Source organism: Sorex araneus, chromosome 2 (assembly GCF_027595985.1).
Source record: "Sorex araneus isolate mSorAra2 chromosome 2, mSorAra2.pri, whole genome shotgun sequence".
Taxonomy (NCBI): domain Eukaryota; kingdom Metazoa; phylum Chordata; class Mammalia; order Eulipotyphla; family Soricidae; genus Sorex; species Sorex araneus.
The window spans coordinates 242,431,126-242,457,109 of NC_073303.1; the positions used below are offsets into that span (position 1 = coordinate 242,431,126).

Sequence of the window (25,984 nt, forward strand, 5' to 3'; positions counted from 1 at the left end):
TATTGCCTCATACCCACTGTACTCTTACTCCAGAACTCTGCTTTGTTTCCTTTCATATTTTTTTCTGCCACAGTGGAGGGGCTCAGCGCTTCTAAGAGAAGAGCTTGGGATTCACACCTGAAGGGCATCACGGGACCCAGGGTGTGCTGGCACCTGTTATGACTGCAGATCCCATAATTTGCGATTCCCGTATTTTATTTTCCGACTCTGGAGAGCCTTGCCTGCTCCGCCACAGTCTCAGGTTAAAACACTGCTGTGTGTTAAATTTTGAGCATACGCCATTCTCAGTGAGAGCGATCAGAACTTCTCTGGGGCCGACTGAGTTTTTATGAGTCAAGTATCTTTTACCTCCTTCTAAAGGGAAGGAGGATGTATTAGATGCAATAGAGTCTGCATCTATTATTGCATCTAATACTCTAATACTTCTATTCCCAGCCCTGAATTGTGAGTTCAGAGTCCTACCGGCACATATGTCTACCCATAGCTTTGACTTTCCTACAGGACATTGTGTATCACCTCATTCCTTGAACAGTAATGTGAGACGTATCATAGGTCAGGGCATGTCCAGTATTTTGGTCCAACCTACTGTTGCTTCTTCTTATTATTTACTTTATGGGTCACACCCAGTGATGCAGGGGGGGGGCGGTGTTACTCCTGGCTCTGCACTCAGGGATCATTCTTGGCGGTGCTCGGGGGACTATATGGGATGACAGGGATCGAACCCAGGTCACCGACATGCAAGGCAAAGGCCCTAACTGCTGTACTATTGCTCTGCCAACCCTAGTGTTATTTCTTTTCTGTCTTGCTGGGCAAGTGTTCAGGTCTTACTCTCTGCAATGCTGGGACCACTGGTCCACTGGTGCTGGGCTTGGCCATGGAGTGTTTGTGTAAGGCCATCACCTCCAGGAACCTTCTAGAGTAGCACCTTCACATTGCTGCAGACCTGGCTGCCTTAGAGTGATTTCCTCAGACACTGAGCCAGGAATGTGCATGGAGGCTGTTTCCTCTAGAAAGAACAGGGGAGATGTCCTGAGCCCCTCTAGTGCCATCCTCATGGCTGAGAAAACACAGTGGTGACTGGCACTGTCTCCTGTCCCCTGTGTCTCTCTGATCAGGACGTAGTGACCTTCTCCGATGTGGCCCTGAACTTCACCCAGGAAGAGTGGACATCCATGGATGCCTCTCAGCGAAAGCTCTACAAGGACGTGATGCTGGAGACCTACCAGCACCTGCGGGACGTTGGTGAGAGTCACGTGTGGCGCACCCTGCTGGCACAGACCTACTTCAACGCCTGGGGTCTGTGTGTTGAACTGGGGCCATGATCAAATAGTTCCTTCCAGTGCTAAACAAGTTCTTTTTGTTTTACAAACAGCTTCATTTTATTTGTTTTGGCTTGACTTTGGTGTGAAGTACACATTCTACCTGGCTGTGTGTTAAATGATCATTTCAAGGGTTGCTCGGGGTCCCTGGGACAGCTAATGATTGAACTCGGTTGCCAGCATCAATAGTCCGAGCATTATGTCCAGTACAATTGCACCATTCCTTCAAGTTTAAGAATTTGGTTTCGTTTTGATTTGGTTATGGGGATTCACTGAAAATGCTCAGGAATTATTCCTTGTTGTGCTCCTGGAGCATATGGGTTATAAGGAATTATACCATATTTGTGCAAATCACAGGTGTCCTACCCGCTGTAATATCTTCCCCAACAAAAGTGGTTGATTTCTTGGGGCTTAAGCCATCAGGTCCTAATCTATTTCAGTGTTTGGGGTTACTTGCAGTATTTTTTGGGATAGTGATACTTCAGCATGACTCAGTGTTTGCTCCGGGACATTGCAATCAAGGATCACTCCTGGCTGCCTAAGGAGACATTACAGAATGTTAATGATCCAAATGGGATTGATTTTGACCAAGGAAAATATCCACCTGATGGGCTGTGTCCAGATCTGTTGATCTTTTTTAATCTCTTTTCAAAAACAGTGGGTCGTGCCATGTCTGTCTAGTTTGGGTTTCTTTTGCTCTTGGACTTACTGCACTCACTGTCACTGTCACTCGTATCCCATTGCTCATTGATTTGCTTGACCGGGCACCAGTAATGTCTCCATTGTGAGACTTGTTGTTACTGTTTTTGGCATATCGCATATGCCACAGGTAGCTGCACTCAGTGATCACTTTTGGAGGGAATCAGGAAAAACTATATGGTGCCAGGACAGAGAAATATATACAGAGTGGTATGCGATTGTCTTACAGGAAGTTGAGGCAGGTTCAATTCCCGGCATCCCATATGGTCACCAAACATTTCCCAGGTGATTCCTGATTACAGACTCAGGAAAGACCCCTGGTCATCTCTGGTGTGGATTTGATAAATACAGTGCTGGCATCAAGGGCATTTTACCTTCATGTAATACAGCCGGATGATATTGTTTGCACGATTGTCTGATTTCTCCTATTTCACTGTTAAATAAAAACTGGGGCTCTATGTCACTGATAACCAGTAACCTGCAGCACATTAAAAGTTTCATACTTGGGGCTGGAGCAATAGCACAGCGGGTATGGTGTTTCCCTTGCTCGCGACTGACCCGGATTCGATTCCCAGCATCCCATATGGTCCACCGTTCACATCCAAGAGTAATGCCTGAGTGCATGAGCCAGGAGTAACCCCTGTGCATTGCCGGGTGTGACCCCTTAAAAAAATAGAGTTGTGATACTGTTTCAAGCCTTTTGAGAATTTGCCCAATTTCATACGGACACATGGCATTAACCTGTTGCCTTTTCCTTGTCACTGATCCTTGATTCTGGGAGCAGGGCATTCCGAGGGGAACCCTGCGGTGATCTTCTGGCTGGAAAGAGGAGCCCTGAGGCTGGGGAGGAGAGGTATGTGTGCAGGTGGGTGTCTGAGTACCCTCCCTGGTTCTACTGTTTGGCAGTGTGTGGTTGTCCTGAGTGTGTGTCAGACAAGTGACTCTTGGGGGTTTGGGCTCCTCGATCCCGGTGTCTGTGCTGTGCTCACACTGCTCTTCTTCATGTTGGAGTTTCAATCACAGAATAACTGTGCATTATGGATTCTGATTTTGTAGTTTTTCCTCATCGTTCTTGTATGTAGAATACTCCATGGGATTCAAATCCTTTTGATCCCCCGACTGTGACTCACCAGTCTCACTGGACACCATCCAATATACAGCCTTGGGTGCCCTTTCCAGGGTAGCTGGGTGACTCTTTGTCTTCTATGTCCTGTTTGTCTTTGCCCTCAGATCATTGTTGCCCTGTTTGTCTTTGCCCTCAGACAACATTGGTTGTCAAATAAAATGAGAAATTTTCACTTGTTTTTGAGCTCAGTTATACTCGGCTTTTCCTGGCAGTTCTCAGGTTATTTTTCTCTTTTTTCTTTTATATTGGTGATACCAGGTAATGCACTGGGGTTATTCCTGGCTTTGTTCTCAGGAATTACTCCTGGCGGTGCTTAGAACACCATATAGGATGCTCCAGGTGGGACGGGGTCATCTGCATGCAAGGGAAATGCACAACCAAGTGTAAAATCGCAACAGCCCCTGCGATTACTTTTGGCAGTGCTCAGGGATCAGCCTCATAGAAGGTATGTCACAGACTTGATTTTCTCTCTACCCACTAAGAAAAGTTTTTGCCTTTACGTTCAAATTGTGAAGCATTGAGCCCATACTAAAGCTATATTGGACCAGCACTGTAGAACAGTGGGGAGAGCACTTGTCTTGTTATCAGCTGACCTACTTTCAATAAGGAGCATCCTGTATGGTACCCTAGTATTCCTGGGTCTGTTCTGCAAAAGAAACCCAAAAAAGCTAGTGTGTGATTGCCAAGATCCTCATGGATATCTTCAAATACTTCTTACTCCTCCTCTGCCTATTCAGCTACTTTGCATTCGTCTACTTCTTACATTGTGGATTTTGTTTGATTTCAGAAATCCACGCACAGCTTCAGGATGTGGCGCTTCCACAGTTTGATTTGGGAAAGGGATCATATAATTCGAGTCAGCTGGTAAGATTCACACATTCAAAATAAGTATTTTTACGCTGGCTAGATAGCTCAGTTGATCATACATGGATTAGAAAGGTAGAGGTTCAGACTCCATCCTACCACCATGTTTACAGTCTCTAGAAATGAGAGTGAAGAATTTGAAGCCTATTTCTGGGAGGAATGGGGCCGTAGTCTCACTGGGGATAAAATCAATAAGCTCAGAATCTACAGAAATTCCTGTTTTTCACATTGATGAAATTTTGTGGTTTTTTATTTGATAGAAAGTAAGCACACATGTCAGATTGTTTCAGAGAACAAGTTGCTTGTCCACTTCATCATGTAGTGGGAAGGACACTTGCTTTACCCAGGGATAGAAATCTGGGTTTCCAGCTCATATGGTCCCCAGAGTCCCAGCAACATTGGTCCGTAAGATCTGCTTGGTGTGCCCCACCTCAAAATAAATACAAACAAAACTAAATACGAATAAAACTGAAAGAAAAAAAAAGTCATTTTGTGCAAAAGAGGAATCCTCTTGTGGCCCCTGTCCTGGGTCTCAACTGTGTGCATGCAGTGTTGCCTTCAAACATGATTCCCCGGTACCACACTGAGCTAGAACCGAACTCAGTTTCGGGTCCTTTTTATTTTCACTGAAAACTGATTCTTCGGTTTCTTCCAGAGGGTGTTATCTCCACTAAATTTGCCTGTTCATTGAGATAAAAAAACATGTACACTACTTATGACCTCTCATTGTTCAGTTTTGCAAGTCTGCCTTGAAGAAGCGTTAGATTGATTAATGCAAACTTTCTGAACATATTCAGAGTTGGATTCGTGTGTTTCAAATGTCAGAAAGCATAGCTGCCATGTTTGAATCAGTTCTAAGCTTCAGAGGTTCCATATTTGTTTGTTTTTTTCTCCCACACACAGAGCAAAGCTTAATTGAATTCCACGCACACAGTGCTCCCGAGACACATCCAATTCCTGATACTTTTTCACATGGGAATTCATTGACCCCTAAAAAATATTTCCTCCTGGAAATTCATCTTATATGCTTCACTTAAGCCACCATTGTAGTTCATTCCTAACACCTCAAAAGGCGGGTCACAGCAAGGGACTTGGATGGACCTGAGCAAGCCTTTTCCTAACCAGGTTTAGGAAAGGGACAGCCTAAGCACCATAAGTAGTACGGTAAATGAATAACACAGTCATGGAATAAATTCTTACTTGACCCAAAAAGAGGTAACTGAATAAAGACCCTGTTGGAATTAGAAAAAGTTACCTAGCCTGAGAAGTGTGCACTGTGAAATATAGAGAGATTTTCCCAGGAAACGCCACCCTTTTGGCTGGATCTAGGGTATAGATAAAAGCTTATATCTCTTTCTGCAGTGATGCAAAATAACTACAAATATTTTTTTTGCTTGTTTTGGGGTCACACCCAGCGATGCTCAGGGGTTACGCCTGGCTTTGCACTCAGGAATTATTCCTGGCAGTGCTTGGGGGACCATATGGGATGCCGGGGATCAAACCCGGGTCGGCCGCGTGTAAGGCAAACGCCCTACCCGCTGTGCTATCGCTCCGGCCCCCACTACAAATATTTTAAAGGAATAAATCTAATACAATTGTTTAAATGGATTACTGGCAAAGGAAATAAGAAAGCAATACACTCTGAGAAGGAATCTATTCCTTGGGCAGATCACTGAGGAGAAATCTAGAGTGGATTCTAGAGTGCTGGAGTCCCCAGATAATATTCTGTCCTTGAGTGCATGTCCTAGAGGAATTTCCCCTAAAGTTTCTTTAATGTGAGCATTGTTTATGTTAATATTCCAACACATGTATTTATAATTGTTGCCCAGCAAGCGTTCATGATTTCTGTATAATTAATGCTATGATAGAAATAAATGGCCCCTGAATTACCATCCAGCCATGGCCCCATTTATTCATCTAATGTGGAGTGACAGGCACTCATCAGCCCAGAATGTACCAAGGGGCCACAAGACACCACTGGACAGTGAATCATAATATAAAACTGCCTGTCTGAATTTTTTTTGAAATGCAGATTTGATAGAACAGAGCAATAATTGTAATCCTTCTCTGCTGTCTGTAGGGAAGCAGCCATTCCCAATGGAATGTCTCTGATCCTGTGCACTGTGAAAAATTTTCGAGTGAGGAATCCTGTCTTCATCCCCTTGGGGATGCTGAGACAGGCAGGATGTCTTCTGAGCGTCATCAGAAGGAAGAGAGCGATCTCACTCCAAAGAAGCCCTCTGCTGGAAGAAGCTTGTCACAGTCTTTTCTGCACAAACCTCAAACACAAACCCACCGAGGGGATCAGCCCATGGACTGTGGGACAGGAGCACAATTTATAGTGAGTCTTTCAGGCCAACAGATCCACAAGCAAATCAATGATGTACTGAACCCGTCCAAGTGTAAGAATTGTGGGGGAGCTTTCCCATGTCCTTGCCAGTATGGTGTTCCTTTAGAAAACCTCAGTGGACAGAATTTCCAGGAATATCAGCAGCGTGGACAAAAGTTGAGTCAAAAGTTACCCTGTGGTGACCATACTTCTATCAAAGCAGAAGACAAACCACATTCATGTGAAGAATGTGGGAAGGTCTTTCGTCTATGCTCACACCTTTTTAACCATAGGAGAATTCATACTGGAGAGAAACCTTTTGTTTGTAAGGAATGTGGGAAGGCCTTCTGTGAATCCTCAAACCTTATTCGACATATAAGAATTCACACTGGAGAGAAACCGTTTGTTTGTAAGGACTGTGGAACGGCCTTCAGTCGATCCTCAGACCTTATTGTACATAGGAGAATTCACACTGGAGAGAAACCTTTTGTTTGTAAGGAATGTGGGAAGGCCTTCTGTCAATCCTCAAACCTTGTTAATCATAGGAGAATTCATACTGGAGAGAAACCTTTTGTTTGTAAGGAATGTGGAAAGGCCTTCTGTGAATCCTCAAACCTTATTCGACATATAAGAATTCACACTGGAGAGAAACCGTTTGTTTGTAAGGACTGTGGAACGGCCTTCAGTCGATCCTCACACCTTATTGTACATAGGAGAATTCACACTGGAGAGAAACCTTTTGTTTGTAAGGAATGTGGGAAGGCCTTCTGTCAATCCTCAAACCTTATTGAACATAGGAGAATTCACACTGGAGAGAAACCGTTTGTTTGTAAGGACTGTGGAACGGCCTTCAGTCGATCCTCACACCTTATTGTACATAGGAGAATTCACACTGGAGAGAAACCTTTTGTTTGTAAGGAATGTGGGAAGGCCTTCTGTCAATCCTCAATCCTTATTGAACATAGGAGAATTCACACTGGAGAGAAACCTTTTTTTTGTAAGGAATGTGGAAAGGCCTTCTGTCAGTCCTCAAATCTTAATAAGCATAGGAGAATTCACACTGGAGAGAAACCTTATATTTGTAAGGAATGTGGGGAGGCCTTCAAATTCCGAGCCTCCCTTTCTTATCATAGAAAAAATCATACTGTATGACTTGATCTAATGACAATGCCTATGGTCAGAAGAGAACAGTTCATTACATCAGATTTTCTCTGGACAGTTGGGATCTGGATTGCTACAAAAGTACCACACAGGAGGTCACAATCATGTGTCCATGGGACAAACTTTCCATCAGGTCATTCAGTTCTATGAAGAAAAGTCACATGCTAATTATCACCAAGGGGCAGCTATGCCAGTTGCCTTGTTCTTGCATCCGTGTATTTTGACTTGTAAATAATGGGTCTTGGTGATGGTACCAAGAGGAATGTGACTAAATAAATACTTTCACAAATGCCCTTTGCTTGGAATTGTCACGATTTGGAAAGAGGACATTGGGTACGGCATATCCATTCTGCGTTATTTGGTATGTGGCAGGTGGACATGACTGTCGAAGAGATTTGAGTAGAAGTCGTGAATAATCCTCTACAATGCCCTTCTGGAAAATATGCAGAATCCATCAGGACATTGGAGGGCAGTCATCTTGGTCTTGCAGTTGGAGAAGGACAGGTGAGCACTGCGAGTACTTTTCCCAGATTCTACTGCATCGGCCAACACTACTGCTTTTCTCTCTTTGAAGTTTTCCTTATGGCTTTTCTGCACAGCTTTACGAGCTCGAATTTTGGCCTGTGAAGGCCTGAGGCTCATGCTAAACCACCATGGCGAATGAGCTCGAGAGATTTCGAAGACAGGCAACTGTTTGTGGCTTTCCCAATCTCGGCATTCTTGCAGTCATGGAGGTGCTGAACCAGTCATTCATATTCTTCATTGATTTTGTCAACAATGGCGTCTTTCCACATTGCCGCAATAGTGCGAAAGAGCTCCCAGTTCGTGGTCATTCTGGGAGTTCTCTTCTAAAACTTTTATTTTGCAGTCCTTTCTACCCAGTGTGTGAAGTAGAATCTTGCAGGAAGTAGACCGTGGTCCGATCCCACTTGGAATTTGGGACAACAGCATCATGGGTCAGGCAAAACCTTCGATTGAATATGAAGTGATCATTTCGTCGTGGAACTGTCTACTGGGAGACTTTCCTGTCCAATGTTTAGATTTGGGCTTCTGGAACTGTGAGTTACCATGGATGGTCTTGGTTGACATGATGAACTCAGACAATATCTCACTCTGTTTCTTCTAAGCCATGGGTCCTGATATGCAGTTCTTCAGGTGACATTCTCGGTCCAATATTGGCTTTAAAATCAAAGACAATAATCTAGTAGAACGTATCGTTTTCTTTATAGAATTTCTCCAGCTCCATGTAGAAATTTCTTCTTCATCGTAGTTGGATATTGGTGTATAGACAACAAAGATAAATCTGCCATCAGTGAACCACATCTATTAAAGCGTAATAGTCCAATTCCAGTTGTTCGGCATTTGAATGAATCAGTGCTCATGGCAAAGTTCGTGTTGACAAGGACAAGGACACTACCAGCTTCGCTGTTGTCACATGTTCCTTGGAACAGTTCTTCTCCAGTGTCGATAATGGCATGATGTGATTAATACCTTCTCATTTTGGTCAGACCATGGCTATCGTATTTGATCTTCTGTGCTTGCACCATCAGGTCCTCGGTGGATGCTTCCAATGCCAGAGTTCATGCGTTGCAAGTACAGTCATTTTAGTTCTTCAATTGGCAGTCTAGTTTGTCCCTGAAATTTGATCAGACTCTCCTTGCTCATCCTTCATATCACTTCTGTATTGGGGGATCTTTTGTTGTCAAACGAATGAGGTTCACTGTTGTTACTGTTTTTCGCATATCGATTATGCCACACATAGCTTGCCAAGCTCTGCCGTGCGGGCGCGGTACTCTGTAGCTTTCCAGGCCATCTGAGAGGGATGGAACCTTTTAGGGTGGCCTCCCATTGGCCTTACAGGTGTTCGCATGGTTGAAACCATACTTGAAACCCATCAAGTATGGTGCGGAAATTATGGAAAATGGGTATTAAGTGTCTTATGGTTTATCTAGAGAGTGGTCTGGAGCTATGCGGTGGCTGGGTAGTGAAGGTAGTGGAGGTAAGCCAGTGAGTGTTTATCAGGCGCCAATAGGATGTTATGTTTGGGTTTAATCCTTGGGGTGCTAGAGATTGGAGGAGGCAGACAGAGGATCTTGTTTCTGGTTCTTGTTGAGCCTAGAGTGCAAGGTCGCAAAGTTCTGCTATACCTGGTCCTGTGGATAAGGTTCAGCCCGAGTGTCCGGAAAGCAGCCTGGAGTGTGGTGGTGGCTGGGTAGTAGAGGTAGTAGAGGTCGGCCAGTGAGGTATTTATTTGTTCTCATAGGGTGGAGCATCTGGGTTTCATTCCTGGAAGCACCACAAATTGGCGGAAGCCACAGAGGATCTTTTTCCTGGGTCTTGGGTATCGGGTCTCCTTGAGCCTGGAGTAAACAATACATCATGAATAGCTGAATATTATTGCCTAGTGATTTCTGAAAAATTTGGTGGGGGAGTAGGGGAGGTTGTTGGGACAGGGCTGGATCTGGCCCTGGCAACTGTGTGCAAAGCAATCTGTGAATTTTATTCCCTTAGTGAAAACAAAAGCTTTATCTTTTATATGCTCTCTGTCCAGTTCCTCACTCTTCATCTATCCCAGATACTCATATGTCCGGGTCTTGATTCTGCCCCAGAAACGGGGGTGGGGGGGAAATGAAGCTTTCTGACCACATAGAAGCTGGTCCGGAATATTGGAAGCCGGGCCCTTTAAAGCTATGACCAGAAATGCAGGTGTCGTCATTGAATCAGGGTTTGTTTGTTTTTTCTTCCGGTGGTCTTTTGGGCCAAAGTGCTCTCAGCTTCTTTTGCTGCCCTGGGGGAGCAAGAAAGGGGAAGAGAAGGTCCCAAAGGGTCGGTTTCCTCACTGGCCTCTGAGTGGTCAGTCTGAGCATCCTGAACCTCTTTGGTCACCGCCTTGTGAGCAGCAGTGTTGCTCCATGACCATGGCCAGTGATGGCAGCCCCTCACCTGGGACATACCAAGCACCACTGTTGAAAGATTCATCATACAGAAAGAGTGACCAAAATACAAAGACAATCTACAGAATTGGAAAGGGTATTTAGGTAGTACCCATCCGATAAAGGTTTGATATCAAGGATATACACTGCTCTGGTTGAACTCCACAAGATGAAAACTGCCAACCCGATCAAAAAATGGGGTGATGAAATGAACAGAAACTTTCCCAAAGAAGAAATCAATCTGAATGGCTCAGAGACACATGAGAAAATGTTCAACATCACTAATCTTCAGGGAGATGCAGATCAAAACAACAATGAGATATCATCTCACCACAGAGACTGGCCCACATCCCAAAACCCCGAAGCAATCGTTGTTGGCATGGATGTGGGGAGAAAGGGACTCTCCTTCATTGCTGGTGGGAATGACGACTGGTCCAGCCTTTTTGGAAAACAATAATGACAATTCTCAAAAAAATTGAAATTGAGCTTCCATTTTAACTAGCAATACCACACCTGGCAATATATCCCAGAGAGGCAAAAAGGTATAGTAGAGATGACATCTGCATTTCTATGTTCATTGCAGCACTGTTTACAATAGCCACAATCTGGAAAAAATCAGAGTGCCCAAACGCAGATGACTGGTTAAAGAAACTCTGATATATCTAAACAATGGAATACTATGTCACTGTCAGAAAATATGGTGATGAAATTTACATATAAATGTGTCAACATGGAAAGTATCATGTTGAGTGAAATGACTCAGAAAGATAGAGACAGACATAGAAAGATTGCACTCATATATGGAATATAAAGTAGCTGAGAGTTACAAGCTTGCAAGGAGCCAAGTTCTGGAAGATATTCTTTGGACTTAGTTAGTTAAATACTTAAATACCGAAATCCAAAACCGTGTGGCCGCTAGTGCGGCCACTCGACCTCATATCTCTTCATTCTCAGCAATGGAAAACAAATTATCAAATGCTTCCTTTTCAGAAGGTCCGACTTTAGGGGGAGAATATCCAACAATAATAGTCAGTTTTTTGTAGAAATATTGAATGTAATCAATGTAAAGTGAAAGTAAAGTGAAATTCATCAGTTACACAGGCGAAGTGGGGGGTTGGGGAGGTGGCAGTGGGGGTGAGGTATACTGTGATTCTTGGTGGTGGAATATGTGCACTGGTGAAGTGATGGGTGTTCGAGTATTGTATGACTGAGTCTTAAAACCTGAAAGCTTTGTAACTTTTCACATGGTTATTCAATAAAAGAATAAGTTAATTTAAAAAACAAAGATTCATCTTACTTATTGTTTTTAGGGAAATAGGGAGTTTTTAATGAAGAGAACTTATTTCAAAAGGCGCATAAGGGGGGATATTTCTCTCTGGAGCGGGCACTGGCTGCTCCCGGAGGTGCTCCGGGGTGACACTAAGGTGGAGGAAAAAATCGAGCTTGAGGAGCAAAAGTCATTCAGAAAGTCTCAGAAACAATGAAAATAAGAACAAACAGAAGAAAATGTGTTTTCTTTTTAATTTTGTCTTTAATTGTGTTTCAGGGCCATACCCATCATTGCCCAGAGCTCACTCCTGGCTTGTGGAATCCCATGTGGTGTCAGAACAGGAGGCCAACACCCTTCCCGCTGACCTACCATTCTGGTCCCCAACCAAAGACAAAGTGTCAGAGCCAGAAGGAGCCCCAGGTTGACAGCGGATCTCATGGAACGTGTGTTACCACCACAGTTTTAGCTGTTTCAGGGACACTTAGAGCCCAGGGGCAGTCACTAGGGGTAGGGCATGGGGTCATCCCTGGAATGTCCCCAGGCTGAGCTACCTACATCACGAGCTCACCTGGTCACCTTTCATGTCTTAGGCAGTTTAAAATGGAGTCAGATATGAAAGGTTTCCCTCATCAAGGAGACCTTGGTGCTCATTCTATTTCCTTTTGTTGTAGAGGATTCGGGCCTCATCTGGCGGTGTTCAGAAGTCACTCCTGACCCTTCACTCAGGAATCACTCCTGGCACTGTTCAGTGCACACCGTGCCCTGATCAGCATCCTGAAGGCATATACTCATCCCCTGCCTGATGGGAGAAGGGGAACTCGGTGTGTTTTTCATATATTTGGGGCTTAAAAGCATTGGGCAGAGCATTTCATTTTCAATTGATCCTGGTTCAGCCATAAGGATCGGGGATTCAGGGAGGTGTAGAGCTTTTTTCTTTTCCTTGGCCTTTTTTCTCCCTTTATTTATGCTTTAATAGTCACAAGCTATGATCCTCATGGAGTCATTTCAAGCTGTATACTCTATGATCGCTCCGACCGGTGCTCAGGGAATCATATAGGATGCTGGGGAATTTATCCTTGTTGACCACCTGCAGGTCAAATGCTTCTGGTACTATATTTCCTGCTCCAAGGTGCAGAGTTTTAAGAGTAGTGAGGGCTGGGGGCAGGTGAAGGGGCGACATGAGGGACACACCAGGGCTGGGCCAGAGAGGTGCCTGCGACCAAAAGTGCAATCTGAGAAGGAAGTCGGTCGGACACTTCTAGGGTATGTCCCAAGGTCTCTCATAATGCAATATAGGATCAACATTGGCCATCATACATTTATTGATTTATTGAATTATGTAGTTTTGGGGATACAGCTGGCAATGCTCATGGGTGACTAATCCTGCCTCTGCACTCAGGTGTCACTCCTGGCAGTACTCAGGGAATCACATATAGGATGCCGACAATCGAACCTGTGTTGGACACATGAATAAAATCACCGCACCCACTGTTCTACATCTTTAGCTCCTTTGCACAGAACTTTTATTTTTTAACTGTCACTTTTGTGCTTCAGCACGCAGAACTCATTTCTTACTTTTGGATCTGAGCTCAGGCATGATTCCTTGCAGTCCAGGGTGGGAACCCTATGTTGTGTTGGGTATTGGCCCCAGCTTAACTGCTTGAAAGAAAAGCATCCTATCAACAGTACTTTCTTTTTATTTAATTTTTATGAGTAAATCACCATGAGGTACATGTACAAACTTCTGAACTTTCATTTTTGTATTTGGTTTACATCCCTCCACTAGTGCCCATTCTCCTCTACCAACATTGCCACTATCCCTCCCACCACTGCCACTGCAACCCAACCAGCCCCTTCCCCTGTGGCTGGGAATTCCCTTTTGTTCTTTCTCCTGTTGAATGATGTAGTTTACAATAGAGGTAGTGAGTGTCCATCATGTTCAGTCTATACTCCACTTTTGGTACGCGGCTTTCAAGCCGAGTGAGACCTCCCAACATTCTTTTTTTTTTTTTTTTTTTTTTGCTTTTTGGGTCACACCTGGCGATGCACAGGGGTTACTCCTGGCTCTGCACTCAGGAATTACCCCTGGCCGTGCTCAGGGGACCATATGGGATGCTGGGATTTGAACCCGGGTCGGCTGCGTGCAAGGCAAACGCCCTACCCGCTGTGCTATCTCTCCAGCCCCCCTCCCAACATTCTTTACTAGGTGTTCCCTTCTCCGTTTCTGCTGCCTTTTGGCCCAGCATGTGAGGCCAGTTTCCAAGCTGTGGGACAGACCTCCTGGTTCTAATCTCTACTACTCTTGGGTGTTAGTGTCCACATAGGAGTGCGATCTTTCTATGTCTGCTCGTTCTTTCTGACTCATTTCACTCAATATGACTCTCTCCATGTTGATCCACTTATAGGCCAATTTCATGACTTCATCTTTGCTAACAGCTGCAGAGTATTCCATTGTGTAGATGTACCAAAGTTTCATTAAACAGTCATCTGTTTTTGGGCACTCAAGTTTTTTCCAGGGTTTGGCTATTGTAAACAGTGCTGCAATGAAAATAGAAATGCAGATGTCATTTCGTCTATACCTTTTTGCCTCTCCGGGATATATTCCCAGGAGTGGTGTTGCTGAGTCAAATGAGAGTTCAATTTCTAATTTTATTAGAATCGTCCATATTGTTTTCCAAAAGGACTGAACCAGTCGGCATCCACACCAGCAGTGAATGAGAGTCCCTTTCTCCCTACATTCATGCCAACACCGGTTGCTCTTGTTTTTCCTGGATGTGGGCCAGTCTCTATGGTATGAGATAATATCTCATTGTTGTTTGGATCTGCATCTCCCTCAGGATAAGTGATGTAGAGCATTTTCCCATGTTCTTCTCAACCATTCAGATTTCTTCTTTGGGAAAGTTTCTGTTCATTTTCACCCCATTTTTTGATTGAGTTAGCAGTTTTTTTCTTGTGGAGTTCAACCAGTGCTTTATATATCCTTGATATCAATCCCTTATCGCATGGGTATTGGGTAATTTCCCATTCCGTAGGAAGTTTTTATATTTGTTCACTTTTTTTTTTTTGTGGAACAGAAGCTTCCAGTTTAAGATAGTCCCATTTATTTATCTCTGTTTTCACTTGCTTGGGTAGTGGAGTGTATATTCTCCAGCCTGGTGTGCTCTCTCCTGCCTCTGTGTTCCCACCTTCATTGGAAGTTCTTATATGGGAACTTCGGGAATACATTCAACAAGAGACTGTCAGAAGGAGAAGAAACACTTGTATGCTCTGAGCAAAATTTTGGACTTAGACCATGGAGATTTGTTCTAAGATAAGTGTAAGTTTTCTTCTCATTTTCTTTTATAAAATCACATACCCAGAAGCTAAATATCTTATATAATTTACTGAAAACTTGGCCTGTAATCTCAGAGCACTTCCAGTGTTCCTTCCCCCAAAACATCCCAAAGAACTGACACTGGAGAATATGCTACTGAATTTCACACATGTGCTCCTGGAAGATAACTTTCTCTTTGTCTTTATTTTAGGGGAGGGGGCATTGGATGTGGGGGGCTTCTGCCAAATTGAGTTCAGAGTAATACAGGCACATATTTCCACAAACAACTTTGGGTCAACTGTTAGACATTGAGTGTCCCCTTATTGTCTCTAGTGTCATGGGTTATGGGGTCCAGTTATGGTGGGGAGTGTTTTGTTTTTTGTGCCACACCCAATGTCACTTTTTTTGTGTGCCATTTAGTTTGTGCTCAGGTGTTACTCTCTGCAGTGCTGCAGTGCTTGCTGGACCAGTGGTGCTGAGATTGGGCATGGGGTGAGTGTGTTGTGCAATACCGGCACCTCCAGGGACATCCTAATATACCTTCCTCACATTGCAGCATAACTGGCTGCCTTAGACTGATTTCTCAGGCAACTCAGCTAGGAGTGCACGTGGAACTGTTTCCATCTTAGAGAAGAGAACCTGATACCCTGTAAGACCCTGGGAGTTTCTGTTCTTTTGTCCCAGAAAAGAAGTTGGGGTCAGGCTTTGAATCCTGCCCCCTGTGTATGTCTAATCAGGACATGGTGATCTTCCCCGACTCTCTTACCTTCATCCTGGAGGAGTTCACATGCCTACAAGCCTCTCTGAGAAAGCTCTACTGAGACGTGATGCTAGAGACCTCCCAGCACGTGTGGGCTCTTGGAGACAGCCAAATGGTATGAGGAACACCCTGACAACAAAGACCAACATAAAACCGTGGGTTGCTGCAGCATGTGTGTTCAACAGTTTTCGTGATCTGAATAGTTACTTCCATTTATAAATCAATTTATTTCTTCTACTATACAATTCACTGTGTATTTGGTGGATTGGTGTTGGCTTTTGTTCTTGGGTCAAGCCCACTTTTCAGTTCCCCTGTACTAAATGATTGCTCCTTGGAATGCTCAGGACTCTGGGGCTACTGACTATTGAACCTGGTGCCAGCTTCAGTGGTTGGTGTCTTAGCTCCAGTACAATTGCAACATGCCATCAAATTCAAGAATTTTCTTTTCTTTTCTTTTAACTTGGTTTTGGGATTACACAGACAATGGTCAGGTATTATTCGTGTCTCTGTATTTAGGAATTACTCCTGGCTGTGCTCTGAAACCGTCAGAGCCAACGACTCATGTGTGTGGGCTGTGCATTTGCTTCCCTGCAACAATATCTCTCCCACCACAGTTCCTGTATTTCTTTGGCTCACCCCTTAGTCGCTGCTCTATTTCAGTGATCAGGATCACTTTAATCATGCTTGGGAGAATTCATCAGGACTCAGAGCTTGCTCCTTGTTCTGCACTTAAGGGATCATTCCTGACTTGCTTAAGGGACCTTAGGGAATGTTGGGAATCGAAGCTGGATTAGCCATGAGCAAGGCAAGTGCTGCTTTTCTGTGCTGTCTGGATACTTTTTTTATTTGGGATGTCTTGCCATTTTTGGCCATTTTTGGACTTATTAACTCTTAGGTTTACAGCCCTTAGTGAAAATTTTGACAGGGACTCAAGAGAGTCCTTGTGGGGGTGGGCCTAAAGTGATAGTAGAGTTGGAAATGTGATTGTCTTGTAAGCAATGGACATGGGCTCAATTCCCGGCATCCCATAGGGTCCCTGTGAGTTTTCAGGTGGGGTCCCCAGTGCAGGAATATAGAGACGGGGGGGCAAAGATTTATGATCAAAATGGTCCATTTAATGCAGAGCTGAAAGTATATTACAGAACATCTGAAGAGGGTTGAGGTACAAGACTGCATTTGGGTGTCAGTCAAATTTAGACTTGGTCTTAGCCAAAAGGGCGAGATGCGATGTGTGAGGTTCATTTTCAGATATAAATTGTTGCAATGGAGCCAATTCTCTTCGGGGATTAACTCAAGAATACATTCTGTCTGAAATCTCTATGGTTTTTCCATTAGTTTTACATATTCAACAATTAAGTTTATTTTTTATTAACATTTGCACTTATTTGGACCAAATAAAAGCAGGGCCCTGAGAGCAAACAAGATTTTTACCGTTAATCCCAAACTAAGTCTTCAGGCTGGTTCAGCTTTTCCTTCTCCTTGGGGGGTCCTGTTCCTTAAGTCATAAGACTTTCATCAAGACTGTGCTTTGATGCTTTCTAGACTGTCCCTTTTTGATGCTGAGTAGCCTTGCAGCTCTCCCACTTCATTCCAAGATGCACATTAGAACACCCCCTCCTTGGGTGCTAGGAACTATGGCAACAGAAGCTTTGTCACTAGTCTGTTATTCTATCTCTGTGGGGACAGGACATTCTGGGTGAAGCTTTCAGTGATTTCCTGGATTGGAGGAGGAGCTCAGAGATGTGTGTTCAGATGAGTGTCTGAGGACACTCCTAGGCGTTGGATGCCCTTAGTGCATGGGAAATTGGCTGCTGACCCATCAGACTCCTGGATGCAGGGCATCAGACTCCTGAGGGTCGCAGACTCCTGGATACAGGCGTCTGTGCAGCTCTCACACTACTATTGCCTTGTCTGGACTCTCCCTCAAGAATGACCCTGAACTTTACTTTCTTGGCATTGTCATTATTCATCCTGATGTGTCCATCGATTCGATTTACAGTCTTTGGTTCCCCCCTATCTGTGCCTTAACAGGCTGGCTGCACTGCCTACAGTGATGGGTTGCCTGCAAAATATCATCTTTTTTCTTTTATCTTAGCGAAATGTGAATATTCAAAAAATAATATGAAAGAGGGCCTTTGTGGCGGCTCTCCCCCTCATCACCTGTGTTCAGTGATTTCGTGCCGCTTCCCCCACACTGAGGCACAGATGCTGATAGGCAGGCAGGCGAAGGAAGGAATTAAGGCCTGGTGGTTGGTATGAATTGCAGTTTATTCCAATGTCATATTCATTCCCCTACGGATCTCGTGCTTCTCTCTCTCTCTGCATCGTCCCTCCCACTTTTACACAGCCTACTCAATATAGAAATCATATCGGGTGGGATACAGAGGTGGTGTTGCATATTAATCAAACAATAGAGGTAAGGCAAATCTACCAGGATATAGAACTCAAGGACAAAATCTCATCGAAATAGAATACTCCAGATAACAAGGGGAAGCGCTCAAGGGCGGGATTCCATCCAGGGTGTGTTGCTTTCTTCTTTCCTCAGCTAGTAATCCACTTAAATAGTTGTAGTAAATTTGCTTCTAATATTTGTAGCAACGCCATTTTGTATGAGCAAACTAAGAGATATATCATGCATAAAGTTTGGTTCTTTCCGAGGACATCTCATGACAGATTTGGGATCAGAGACCTCAGGCCAGGTTAGTCTTCCTAAACCCAGCAGGTTCCTTCTTCAGTTACCTCTTTTGGATCATGACAGTTTGTCAATGACCATATAGTTAAGTATTGTGGCACTTTGGCCTGGCCCATTTCAATGCCAGGGTATCTCATAGCTTGCCCAGGGTCCTTGCAGTCCCTCATTGGAACCCTGCTTTGGAGGTGCTAGGAACAAAAAGCAACTGAGTCTTAAGTCATAAAAGCAGATGTCCAGGAGTGAATATTATTCGGAGTCAATTGACTCCCAAATTACAAAAGCATAATATTAACTATCTTCTTGTGTGTTTGCAAAAAAAGACAGTGCTTTAAAGTAAACTATGCAAAAGACATAAGAGAAGGATAAAAGTAATATTTAACTTACAAGTTCAGTGTCCTCAGAAGGATCTGACCTTATAGGTTATCAGAATCTGATTAGGGGGGAAAAGTGATTCACTGGTTGGGGAGAAGAGTACTTGGTCGAGCATGTGCCAAGTAAGCACTACCTGCTCTGTGCTGTGTCTGTGGATATCATTAAAAAACTTTTTTTTTGCTTTTCGGGACACACCCAGCGATGCACAGGGGTTAATACTGGCTCTACATTCAGGAATTACTCCTGGCAGTGCTGGGGGACCATATGAGATGCTGGGAATTGAATCTGAGTTGGCTGCGTGCAACTTTGTTCTATCACTCCAGCCCCTCATTAAAAAACTATTACACTGGTTAATGTCCAGAAAGTTATGAAATTAGATGTTCTTAGTTCCTCTGAGTACAAAACTTTTTTAAATTTTATTTTACATTGTTGTACATAGTAACAACATTTTTAATTGGTTTGTTTTTGTTTATTAGTCTCTGTTTATTAGTCTCAGCCAATTGTGCTCCTAGCTTACTCCTGACTATCTGCTCAGGAATCACTCTTGGTAGACGTGGGTATCCTATGATATGTGGGGTCTATACCAGAGTCACCTGCATGCAAAGCAAATGCTGTATCAGAAGTGATTTCACTCAGGCCCCAGAAACTAATTTTTATCTGTTCTGCCAGGTTTCTGTTTAGATGTTATAACATTTTCTGTTAGAGTGAAAAGAACAGGGGAGATGTCCTGAGCCCCTCTAGTGCCATCCTCATGGCTGAGAAAACAGGGTGGTGACTGGCACTGTCTCCCATCCTCTTTGTCTGTCTGATCAGGACATAGTGACCTTCTCCAATGTGTCCATGAACTTCACCCAAAAATAGTGCACATCCCTGGATGCCTCTCAGCGAAAGCTGTACAGGGACGTGATGCTGAAGACCTACCAGCACCTTTGGTCAGTTGGTGAGAGCCACGAGTGACGAACCTTGCCGGCACATACCTACTTAGACTACTGGGGTGTGGCCGGTTCTGTGTGTTCAACAGGGGCCATGATCTGAATAGTTCCTTCCACTGCTAAATCAGTTTCTTCTTGTTTTACACACAGCTTCACCGTATTTGTTTTGGTTTGACTTTGGTGCCGAGTACACATTCTATCTGGCTGTGTGTTAATTGATCATTTCTTAGGGTGCTCTGGGACCCTGGGACTGCTAATGATTGAACTCGGTTGCCAGCTTCAATAGTGCATTATCTCCAGTACAATTGCACCATTCCTTCAAGTTCAAGAATTTTGTTTTGATTTGGTTTGGGGGTTTCACTGAAGATCTCAGGAATTACTCCTGGTTGTGTTCCGGGAGCATATGGGCTGCAGGGGATTAAAATGTATTTGTGCAAAGCACAGGTGTCTTTCCCAACACAAGTTGATTATTTTTTAGGGCTTCAGCCATCAAGTCCTAATCTATTTCAGTGTTTGGGGTTACTTGCAGTATTTCTTGGGATAATGATATTTCAGCATGAATCAGGGTTTGATCTGGGACTCTGCACTCATGGATCACTGCCGGCTGCCTCAGGGGACTGTATAAAATGTGAATGATCGAACTGGAATTGACCTTGACCAAGGCAAATATCCACCTGATGGGTTCTGATCAGATCTGTTGATATTTTTAACGTTTTTCAAAAATGGTGGGTCATGCCATCTCTGTCTAGTTTGGGGTTTCTTTTGCTCTTGGACTTACTGCGCTCACTATCACTGTCACTGTCATCCCATTGCTCATCGATTTCCTCGAGCGTGTAAAAGTAACGTCTCCATCGTAAGACTTGTTGTTACTGTTTTTGGAATATCGCAAACGCCGTAGGTAGCTGTACTCAGTGATCACTTTTAGAGGGACTCAGGAAAATCCATATGGTGCCAGGACAGAGAAATATCTACAGAGGGGTGGGATATTCTCTTCCAGGAAGTACAGGCAGGTTCAATCCCGAGCATCCCATATGGTCGCCAAGCACTTCACAGGTGATTTCTGAGTACAGAGTCAGGAATTACCCCAGATCATCTCTGGTGTGGACCTGACAAAGTTAAATACAGTGCTGGCATCAATCGCATGTCACCTACACATGAAACCAGGGCTATATTTTTGCAGGATTTCTTATCTCTCCTATTTCACTCTTAAATAAAAACCTGGGTTCTATCTCACTGATAACACAGCATATCAAAAGTGGTGATACTGTTTCATGCCTTTTGAGGAATTCGCCCAATTTCGTGATTTCGTATGGACACATGGGATTAACTTGTTGTCTTTTCGTTGTCATTGACCCTTGTCTCTGGGAGCAGGGCATTCCGGAGGGAAGCCTGCGGTGATCTCCTGGCTGGAAGTAGGAGTTCTGAGGCTGGGGAGGAGAGGAGTGTGTATGCAGGTGGGTGTCTGAGGACCCTCATTGGCTCTGCTGCTTGGCAGTGTGTGGGTGTCCTGAGTGCGTGTCAGACAATTGACTCTGTCAGGGGTTCAGGCTCCTGGATCCTGGTGTCTGTGCTGTGCTCACGCTGCTCTTCTTCACGTTGGAATATCAATCACAGAATAATCGTGCGCTTTGGTCTCTGCATTTGTCGTTTTTCTTCATCGTTCACGTATGTAGAATAGTTGATGGGATTTAGATCCCTTTTGATCCCCCATCTGTGCCTCACCAGCCGGCTGAGCAGCCTCCAATTTACAGCCTTGAGAGCCCTTTCCAGGAGCATCTGGGTGACCCTTTTTCTACTATGTCCTGTTTATCTTTGCCCTCAATTGTCAAAAGTAATAAAAATTTTTAACTTGTTTTGTTTTTGGGTGCCGTGACACTCTGCTTTTCCTGGCAGTTCTCTGGTTACTTTTTTAAATTTTTCTCTTATATATGACTTTCTTTTAAAGTCATTTTCTTTTATAGGAGTGATACCAGGCAATGCACTGGGGTTACTCCTAGCTCTGCACTCAGGAATTATTCCTGGAGGTGCTCATAAAACCAGATGGGATGCTCCAGATGGAACCAGGGTCAGCTGCGTGCAAGGCAATTGCACTACCCAGTGTAATATCGCTACAGCCCCTCGGGTTACTTTTGGCAGTTCTCAGGGATCAGCCTCAAAGTAGGCAAATGCAGACTTGATTTTCTCTCTGCAACCCACTAAGAAAAGTTTTGCCTTTACATTCAAATTGTGAATCACTGAGCCTATAACACATTTAGACAGGACCAACCCTGTAGAACAGTTTGGAGGGCACTTGTCTTGTGATCAGCTGACCTGGTTTCAATAAGGAGCATCCCGTATGTTTCCCTAGCATTCCTGGGTCTGGTCTACAAACAAAATCCCAAAATAGCTAGTCTGTGATTTCCAAGCTCCTCATGGAGATCTTCAAATAGATCTTTACCTCCTCTGCCTATTCAGCTACTTTGCATTAGACTAATTCTTACCTTGTGGATTGTGTTTGATTTCAGAAATCCACTCACAGCTTCAGGATGTGGCGCTGCTAAGGATTGAATTGGGATAGGGATCATCTAATTCGAGTGAGCTGGTAAGATTCACACATTCAAACTAAGTATTTTTACGCTGACTGGATAGCTCAGTGGACCAAGCATAGGATTAGAAAGGTGGAGGTTCAGACTCCATCCTACCACCATGTTTACAGTCTGTAGTTATGACAGGGAGGAACTCAATGCCTGATTCTGGGAGGAAAGGTGCTGTAGTAGATTTTACTGGGGATAAAATCAATAAGTTCAAAAATTACAGAAATTCCTGTTTTTCACATTGGTAAAATATTGTGGTTTGTCCTTTGACAGAAAGTTAGCACAAGCGTCAGATTGTTTCAAAGAACTTGTTGCTTGTCCACTTCATCATGAAGTGGGAAGGGCACTTGCTTTACCCTGGGATAGAAATCTGGGTTTTCAGCTCATATGATCCCCAGAGCCCCAGCAACATTGGTTCCTAAGATCTGCTTGGTGTGCCCCACCCCAAAATAAATACAAACAAAACTAAATACAAACAAAACTGAAAGAAGAAAAAAGTCATTGGCGCAAGAGAGGAATCCTCTTATGGCCCCTGTCCTGCGTCTCAGCTGTGTGGATGCAGTGCTGCCATCAAACATGAATCCCCGGCTTCTCAATGAGCTAGAACCGAACCCAGTTTCGGGCCCCTTTTATTTCCACTGGAAACTGGAACTTCAGTTTTCTAGGGAGGGTGTTAACTCCACTTCATTCATCTGTGCGTTGAGAAAAAAAAATCATGTACACAACTTCTGACCCATTATTGGTCAGTTTTGCAAGTTGGCCTTGAAGAAACGTTAGATCGCTTAATGCAAACTTTCTGCACATATTCAGAGTTGGATTGGTGTGTTTCAGATGTCAGAAAGCACATCTGCCATGTTGGAGTATAGTTCTAAGCTTCTGAGATTTCACGTTTGTTTGTTTTTTCTCCCACACAGAGAGCTCAGGTTAATTGAATTCCACGCTTCCACGCGCACATGGTGCTCCCCAACACTACCAATTCCATGATGCTTTTTTCACATGGGAATTCATTGATCCCAAAAAAATATTTCCTTCTGGGCATCCATCTTATGTGCTTGACTAAAGTCTCTGTTGCACTTCATTCCTAACACCTCAAAAGGCGGGTCACAGCAAGGGAATTGGATGGACCTGAGCAAGCCTTAAGCTACCCTGGTTTTGGACAGGGACAGCCTAAGCACCATAAGTAGTGTGGTAAATGAAGAGCACAGTCATGGAACAAGTTCTTACTTGACCCAAAAGAGAAGTAACTGAATAAAGACCCTGTTGGAATTAGAAAAATCTAATCTGGCCTGAGACGTGTGGAATGTGAAATGTCGAGAGATTTTCCCAGGAAAAGTCACCCTTTTAGCTTGATTCAAGGTATAGATTAGGGGCCGGAGCGATAGCACAGCGGGTAGGGCGTTTGCCTTGCACGCGGCCGACCCGGGTTCGATCCCCGGCATCCCATATGGTCCCCCAAGCACTGCCAGGCGTAAGTCCTGAGTGCAAAGCCAGGAGTAACCCCTGAGCATCGCTGGGTGTGACCCAAAAAAAGCAAAAAAAAAAAGGGTATAGATTAAAGCCTATATTACTTACTGGGGTCAAGCAATATAACTAGAAATATTATAAAGAAGTAAATCTCATACAATTGTTTAAATGGATTTTTGGCAAAGGAAATGAGATAGCAATACACCCTTAAAAGGAATCTAACCCTTGGGCAGATATCCGAGGAGGGATCTAGAGTGTATTTTAGAGTTCTGGAGCCCCAAGATGATATTCTGTCCTTGTGTGCATGTCCTAGAGGAATTTCCCCTAAAGTTTCTTGACCTGTGGGCATTTTTTATGTTCTGTTGAAACACATGTATGTATAATTGTTGCCCAGCAAAACTTGATGATTTCTCTATAATTAATGCTAAGATAGGAATAAATGCCCACTGAATTACCAACTAGCCATGGCCCCATTTATTCATTTAATGTGGGTGACAGGCACTGATCAGCCCAGAATGTACCAAGGAGCCACAAGACCCCACAAGACGGTGAATCAGAACATAACACTACCTGGCTGAATTGTTTTAGACATGGAAATTCGATGGAATAGATCAGTAATTGTTATCCTTCTCTGCTGTTCTGCACGGAAGCAGCCATTCCCAGCGAAATGTCTCTGATCCTGTGTACTGTGACAAATTTTGGAGTGAGCAATCCTGTCTTCATCCCCTTGGGGATGCTGAGACAGGCAGGATGTCCTCTGAGCATCATCAGAAGGAAGAGAGCGACCTCACTCCAAAGAAGCCCTCCCCTGGGAGAAGCTCCTCACAGTGTTTTTTTGCACAAATTGCTCAAACACAAACCCACCCATTGGCTCAGCCCATGGACTGTGGGAGAGAAGCACTGTTTATAGTGAGTCCTTCAGGCCAACAGATCCACAAGCAAATCAATGATGTACTGAACCTGTCCAAGTGTAAGAGTTTTGTGGGAGCTTTCCCATTTTCTTGGCACTATGATGTTCCTTTAGAGACCCTCAGTGGACAGAATTTCCAGGAATGTCAGCAGCATGGACAAAAGTTGAGTCAAAAGTTACTCTGTGGTGACCATATTCACATGAATGCAGAAGACAAACCACATACATCTGAAGAATGTGGGAAGGTCTTCCATCAATCCTCACACCTTATTCAACATAGGAGAATTCACACTGGAGAGAGACCTTATGTTTGTAAGGAATGTGGGAAGGCATTCAGTCGATCCTCACACCTTATTCAACACAGGAGAATTCACACTGGAGAGAAACCTTATGTTTGTAAGGAATGTGGGGAGGCCTTCACTCATTCACGGTACCTGACAAAGCACAGGGGAATTCATGGTGTAAAGAAACCTCATCAATGTCCGACATGTGGGAAGTCCTTCCCTCTAAGCTCCTCCCTTATTAAACATATAAAATTTCATAGTGAAGAGAAACCTCATCAGTGTCAGACATGTGGGAAGGCCTTCACTCTACACCCTAACCTTACTGTGCATATGAGAGTTCATACTGGAGAGAAACCATATGTATGTCATTGTGGGAAGGCCTTTAATAGTTCCTCAAAGCTTTCTCAACATAGGAGAATTCACACTGGAGAGAAACTATATATATGTAAGGAATGTGGGGCGGGCTTCAAATTCCCATCATCCCTGACTAAACATAGAAAAAAATCATTCTGGATGACTTGATCTAATGACAATCCCTATGGTGAGAACAGGACCATTCATTACATCCTGTTTTCTCTGGACAGTTGGGATCTGGAGTGCTACAAAAGTACAGCAAAGGAGGTCAATATCCTGCATCCAATGGACAACCTTTCCGTAACATCAGTCATTTCTATGAGGAAAAGTCACATGCTGATTATCACCCAGGGGCAGCTATGCCAGTCGCATTGTGCTTGGACTTCCATGTATTTTAACTTGTAAATAATGGGTCTTGGTGATGGAAGCAGCAGGAAGGTGACTAAATAAACAGATACAAAAATGCCCCTTGCTTGAATTTCATGACTCACCACTACGTCATTATTTGCTCTCACTCTGGCTAAGCCCAGATAAACAGGTTTGCGGGAATTATGGCAGAGATCAACCACAATGCTGCAGTGAATACTTTGAAAGTGAAAAATGGGCAATTCTTAATTTTCCATGGCTTC

The 25,984-nt window shown here is 43.9% G+C and overlaps 1 protein-coding gene across 1 annotated transcript in view; it reads left to right on the plus strand.

The window, feature by feature from the left end:
• The window catches only part of LOC105943237 (zinc finger protein 208-like), a 286,674-nt gene extending 261,151 nt beyond the window's left edge, over positions 1–25,523 (plus strand). Inside the window, 3 exon segments of the mRNA XM_055124700.1 lie at positions 6,631–7,483; positions 12,616–12,619; positions 24,931–25,523. Of these exon segments, the coding sequence (XP_054980675.1) occupies positions 6,631–7,483; positions 12,616–12,619; positions 24,931–25,523 (1,450 nt within the window).
• The last annotated feature ends 461 nt before the right edge of the window (positions 25,524–25,984 follow it).